At 38.2% G+C, this 6,972-nt stretch overlaps 1 protein-coding gene across 1 annotated transcript in view; it reads left to right on the top strand.

The window, feature by feature from the left end:
• The first annotated feature begins 2,338 nt into the window (after positions 1 to 2,338).
• HESX1 (HESX homeobox 1) overlaps positions 2,339 to 6,972 on the top strand; it is a 5,123-nt gene continuing 489 nt past the window's right edge. Inside the window, exons 1-5 of the mRNA XM_018556278.1 lie at positions 2,339 to 2,487; positions 3,188 to 3,201; positions 3,488 to 3,687; positions 4,128 to 4,229; positions 5,527 to 5,656. Of these exons, the coding sequence (XP_018411780.1) occupies positions 2,339 to 2,487; positions 3,188 to 3,201; positions 3,488 to 3,687; positions 4,128 to 4,229; positions 5,527 to 5,625 (564 nt within the window). The 3' untranslated portion in view covers positions 5,626 to 5,656. The remainder of the gene's footprint in view (positions 2,488 to 3,187; positions 3,202 to 3,487; positions 3,688 to 4,127; positions 4,230 to 5,526; positions 5,657 to 6,972) is intronic.

Genomic DNA, 6,972 nt, shown 5'->3' on the forward strand with positions numbered 1-6,972 from the left:
GGTTTAATTGTCAACATCAGGAAACTCGCCTTATGAAATAACATGCAACCAACACTGGAGAGCATGTAGACTGCAAAAGGCTTTTGAGATCAGCAGCACTGCAAGAATTAAAACTTCTAAAAACCCAAAAAAGGCAATTGTTTATGACAGACAGCGTTTTAGCATACTAATTGGTATTCAGTTAGGTTTTACATCTACTTTATTGGGGTCCCACCTATCATTCTCCATGCAATAAAATAAAAAAATAAACCAACAGGGAGAGCGACATCCCCTTCATAATGACCATGGCAGGGGCAAAGTCTGAGGAGCTCAACCACAGGGATCTCACCAACAAAGACCCCCAGAGAAATGGGAAATTGTCAGATTTAGTTTCCCAGGAGCTAAAAATCTTCAAAAATTAAGTATAAGTTTTGGGTGGACTAATCTTTCAAGTGAAAAGAAGAACAGCATGAGAAAGGCTGCTCCAATCAGGGTTTATCTTTAGCTCATATATGATGAATCATTGTCCCATGTACTGTATATTACACATCCTGTGTTTGTGTAAAATCATTTGTGCTTTTATTTATATGTATTGCCTTGGGGAGCCATTGAATGGAACCAGCACTGCAACATCAACATGGACTGACATGGTGCTCTGTGTTACTATAGATTCAGTAAAGTGTATATAAACCCAGAACTAAAAACTTTTTTCCTTTTACGGTGCAGGCTTGTGTTTTTTTTTTCAGTTTGTATGACAACTCTGCCATATGGCTTATTACAACTACGCACTCCATTAATGGAAAGGTTTCATGCATTACGGGGCAGTGATTGGGAGAGCAGCGGACCTAATGCATGGAAAATAAGCACTGACAATACATGCTCTGTAATGCAGGTGCAACACGCATAGTACTGTGTGTTAATATGTCTTGTGGTGACAAGCACAGACCTAAATGGTTCCTTAGTGTAAGTCTATGCAAAAGCAGGGTTGTCACCCTAAGATGCACAGTACCACGGCAGTACAAGCAAAGCCACCATTATACTTCCTACACCTCTAGGCCAACTGCATTGTGCCATCCTTCTTCCCTATTCATCTAGCTAGCCTTAGTCAGTCGCATCTCTGGTATCATCACTCAGCAAAGATTTATTTTAAAATCAACACAAGTCCATATTGCAATCCACAGCCTATATTGGCTATGCAGAAATCCAGCCCTGGGTATACAGTAAGATGATGAGCCAATGCAACGCCAACTTGATTGTTATCATTGTGGCCCTGCACTTCAACAGAGCCATGCAGGACCACTCACAGCCCACCTTAAATAACACATACCTCATCTACATACTATACTTTGAGTACCTAAGCATAGTGATCCATACGGCTTAATGTGATTCTTTTACATTGAACACTTGGGAGAACATGTCTCCAAGCTAAAGCATGTTCCTCTGAATTTCTTGGTAGTGTCCCAGTTGTATATCCGAAAATGTACTTGCATTTAAACGTGACATTTTTGCAGTCCTTTCCTCCCTAAATATGCCTTTACTATGACCTATTGTCACTATCTACTGTCAGCAGCTCAGTACTAATTGGGTGCTAACATCCCTCCATCCAATCCACCTAATTTAAATGGGGTAATTGCTAAATAAACAAGCACATTATTATTGAAAATACTAGGTACCACCGCCCCACTCTGCTAATCTGGGTCCTTTAAAAAACAATTACACTGATTTGTCAGCATGGAGCGATGTGCCTTGTGCCAAAAGCCATTGTCTCTCCCCCAACCACATTAACCCACTAAATAATCATATGAAATAAATGCTGCATTTTCGGCAGGATTAGTCTAATAGCATTAAAGGATTTATTTATTTATTTTATTTCCTTGAAAAAAAAAAAACTTTTTTTTTCATGAGATTACTTATTGCTTGAGTGGTTTTTCTCAATGCGGCAAGGATGGTGTCTGTGAAATTGAAAAATTAAGAAAAGAAGCGATTTTATACGTTAATGGTTTAGAATAAAAGAGGAGTTAAAAGCCCTGTGCTCATCTTCTGGAGAAAGTTGAGATCTTCTGGCAGGGAAAGATAACACTGTCCCTCTAGGTGACCCCCCCTAGTGTCCCCATTAGCTGCTAATTACTTGCCAAACAAATAAACAATTAACTCCTCTTGCCTCTTGGTGGGAGAGTCTTCATTGAGATGCTAAGACTTTCTAATGAGAGATTTTAATTAATGAGGTTGTAAATCCGGCCCCCTTGTTAACACAGCTATAAGGAGGGCCACAAAGCCCATCTTCTAGCATTCTGGTTTTGTAGGATCTACAGGAAGCTTGAGAATGTCAAGTGGGTCTGTTTGTGAGACTGGCCCTAGGATGTCGTCAGAGCTCCAGAAAGGTTCTTTTCTTGGTAACAACAGGACCTCAACTAGCTCATTTTCCATAGAAAGCATCCTCGGACTAGATAAGAAGGGGGACTTCACTTCAACTACCACCAGTAGGCATTACAGGCCTTGGATGGAAGAGTACTGTAGTAGAGGTAAGCCATCACACATTACTTTAGTTCGCTTTCTATAAAATCCATAATGTTTATGTTATCACTAATATTAGTTAATGTATTATGTTAAAATATCCAACAACCTTTTTGGTCATACTGCATGATTCAGAGACATTGAGGCTGAGTTACTAAAGGAGTAGAACATCTTCACTCACTAAATATTTACTTAAATTATTCAATTATGTGATAACAAATTCCTGTTTACTTTGATTACCCATTATATGTATAATAAGTCAGCAAATAATAATTTGTTATTGTGCCCATCATATATTGAGTGAAGATTCTCAACTCCCTTAGCAAATCAGACCCATTAATGCAGTTATTTCAATAAAGAGTTCTATTGCAAAAAATTATAATACATATAATTATAATAGTGCTAAAACATAGATATTCTGAATACTTTAACTATTGCTCATCTGTTTTTTTTGCTTTTCCTTGAATTCCCTACACCTTTATTTTACTCCATCTCTTTTATTGCCACTGTATATCTCATGCTGTAATCATTTATCATTAAATAATCAGTAATGTACATATTTGACCAGAAATTTGCCAACCATTTTCTTAAAGCAACCATATAACTATATGAAAACTTGTAATTCTTTAGCAGGTGGGGGGCGACATGTTGCCCAAGCCCTGTAAGATATACATAGGTATGCTGAAACTTGTAGATCTTCAGCAGGTGGTGGGTGGCATGTTGCCCAAGCCCCTAAAGAGATTTTTCAGAAATTAGTTTAGATTGCATTTATTCTTTAGGACCAGATTGTATCTGTTGTCAGTTAGTGCTATCAAGTGTGCCATCAGTTGTGGTATAAACATTAGTGAGTGTTTGTCTGAATACAGTGATCGTTCAGGTGATGGAAACACAAGTGGGATTTAAAAGTACAGAGTACACTTTATATTGTTAATCAGATGTCATTATAATACCTGGGCCAGCTATTTAATTATAATGATTTATTTTTCCTTTTCAGAAATTGATACACCTTTCTGGAGCCTCCCTATCTTCACTTGTGAAATACCTCTTCAGGTTCATACAGTGCGACATACACTAGAAAAGGAAACTGATGGGCAATATGAAAAGTGCTGTACAGCAAATGAACGCCTGACGTATAAAAGAGAAATGAGCTGGTATAGAGGAAGGAGACCCAGAACAGCATTTACTAGAAGCCAGGTAAAAACAATGTTCATCATTATCAGATGTAAATCATATTGATCCAATGTATATTGCGTCCAAAATATGCCCTCAGTATGGAGACAATATTTTTCGGTCACTAACATAGCAGTTAACCAGCTTCTTCTATGAATGGATTAGAACAGTATATAGATCATGTAAATTTTACTTACCATTGTTATTTAATGAGGTGTAACTCCATCCCAATTTTTTTTATGTTATGGATAGAGTAGGGAAGGTTTGGAACCATTGCAAGGTTCTGTGCCCCAGTGAAAGAATTTCCCCTCCCTTTATGTTTAAGAGTCATGATTAAATTAAGTGGAAATCTTTCCAAAGTGCAGAGAAGTACTACCTTCGAAGGCTGTCACCAGTACGAGTTAAAATGTCTTTTCAGCCTAATGCATTTAGTTTATCAATTCAATCTCTTTCTTCTTTTGCAGATTGAGATTTTGGAGAATGTGTTTAGAGTCAACTCATACCCTGGTATTGATGTGAGAGAAGAACTTGCCAACAAGTTGTCTTTAGATGAAGATAGAATCCAGGTAAGATACATGATAAATATGTATTGTCTATATGGGATATGTTGGCTTTCGGTACTGAAACAAGTAAAACAAACTGACCACAACAAGTTGCCTTTTCTTCCATAACCTTTAAACTCTGAAATTAACCCTCAACTTCTAGCCCGTCCCTAGAAAGTATGGAGGCTGCTATTACTGATCTGCCCTAAAATTCACACCGGCCCGTTCGGCATTTGTCTCCCGAGCACCGTTCAAACCAGCCGAAAATCGTACGATTCTCGGCTGGTTTTCTAACATGCTCCTTAGACAAAAGACGTGCAACCATACAGTAGAAATGGTCGCACGTCTTCGTTCACACTGTTCGATTTTCGTACGATCGCGGGATTTCCCGTGATTCTCGTACCAGAATCGAGCAGTGTATGGGCACCTTTATTCTCAAAGGTTCCCAGGACTTCCACTTCAGAACAACACTATCCTTCAAGAGCAATTATCATTCATTAAAGAGCAGCCCTGCATGTACTGTATATTTGCTGTCTATCCCACTTTATAGAGTACATATGGGCTTTCTGCGACCAGATGTTTTCTATTAAGTACTTAATCACAGCTTGTACGTGTCACATGTGTTAACCTCATTCAGCATATCCCAGGCACCTGCCCTGCCAGAGCTGTATTTCTGAATCAGTCCTATCCTAGGCACTGCAGGAAAATATACTTTATACGGGTAATTGGGCACCCTACAAGCTCATTCCCTATCTCTTCCCAACTCTGCTGTTCTGGTATTCTGAATAGGGGAATCAATAATTAGTAAAGACCAAGGAACACAAAGGAACAATAGACCTAATTTATATAAACTAGTAGAACAACAAGTGATGTTCTTTTCTAGTTTGCATCCTGCTGCAGAACATTGACTCATGTGTTAAAATTAATAGATCTTGGAAACCCAAGTTTCTAAAGTTTTTTTTTTTGTGTAAATAAATCTGTTTGCACTCTATCCTTGTGCAACCCAAAACAGATGTTTTGTTTGGCTGTCATCATCAGCCCTGGTGCCAATCTTTATCCTAATTGTGATAACATGCTTTTATCGAAAAGTGCACTCTTAAGACACTGTGGGGTGAATTTATCAACGCTGGAGCAGACAAAATCCCTAGCAGCTCTGCATGGCAACCAATCAGCTTCTATCTTCAGTTTGTTCAGTTAAGATTTGAAAAGGAAAGAGAGAGGCTGATTGATTGCCATGCACAGCTGCTTCAGATTTTGTTTGCTCCACTTTTGATAAATTCCCTACTGTATATCTAATGTATTTACCCCTTTTTTTTTGCAGATCTGGTTTCAGAATCGCCGAGCCAAAATGAAGAGATGCCATCGGGAGTCTCAGTTCCTGATCGTGAAAGAATCCTTAACACCAAAAATCCAGGAATAAGGACATCTCTACTTCATGTTATTGCAAAATAGTCAACTTTAGTATAGTCAAAATGGTCAACAACCAGTGACTTGTTAAATATCGCCCTAAGTTACCTCTGGACTTGCTTGAGAAGGTCACTTGGCCAGTGCCTAACATACAAAAGTGCAAAAAGCCAGCTAAGTTAAAAAGGTTACGGTTTTCTACAAATTAATTCAAAGAAACCTTTTGGGCAATATTGAAAATGAAACTTTAAATGCATACATATGGGCATTGGTGTGCCATCGTTCAATATACCATTGCCCATATGTATGCATTTAAAGTTTTCTTTTCAAAATTGCTAAAGGGTCAGACCAACCAATAGTGAAATGTCAGTTTTTGATAGATGCTGAACAGTTAAACCACCTGACACTTTATATGTTTTCTTGGTAACTCTATTGGTGAGATCTCTTTGTTGAGTTCACAGGTCTGCATACCTGCTGTGGCCTAGATTTTCATTTATTTAATAATATTGATAATGCAATGGGAGGTACTAAAACAAGCAAATATGGGCAGGAAAACCTAACACTCTCAGCTGGACAGGAACAGTTGAGAATCATGGCAGGAAGATATTGCTGATGGAGAATCCAAGTCATATATGAAACCAGGGGCAGACTCCACACCCAGACCCCCAGATAACTTGAATGCCCCCTGTTGTGTCTTGGGGAAGAGAGTGAAGGTACACAGCACATCATTCAGTGACAAGACCCTGTAGTCCCACCCAAATGAACATGTGGGAGAACAACAGCCTAATGCACAGATTAGGGCACATTGAGTGGGACCTCTTACTTTAGCGTAGTTTTTATAGTGTAAGCGGTTCTCGGGCTGATTTTACTTTTTGATTTGCATTACCCTTATTATATTTTTATCATGATTTATTGAATGGTACTTTTGTGTTGCTTTTCATTACACTGGAATTCATCTGACAACAAACGGGCACTTTTTGGTGTACGCCGACAGTATATTCAAATATATCAATCCAAACAGTGTGACAGTAATGCTTTTTGGAGTCAGCAAACTTTTTTGATGGCCTAGGAGGCGATTAAATGCATTATTCTGTTATTCTGGTATACTGCGGTAGTTAACACAGTTTACATTTGTAAATATTTTGTAATATAATATTATGCCCATGCACTTTTTGTAAATAGAAATTTTTTAATGTTTTAATAAATATTTTTAAACACAATCTGTATTCGGAGTCCTGCTTTCTGTGCAGAGTGACAATGAGTGGCATTGTGCTGAACCCATACCAACCCTACACATGATACTGTAAGAATTTACCCAAAAAAACGTAAAAATAAAAATTGCAAACCACACCGCAGGATGAAA

Source organism: Nanorana parkeri, unplaced genomic scaffold, assembly GCF_000935625.1.
Source record: "Nanorana parkeri isolate BGI_ZX_2015 unplaced genomic scaffold, ASM93562v1 scaffold231, whole genome shotgun sequence".
NCBI classification, from domain to species: domain Eukaryota; kingdom Metazoa; phylum Chordata; class Amphibia; order Anura; family Dicroglossidae; genus Nanorana; species Nanorana parkeri.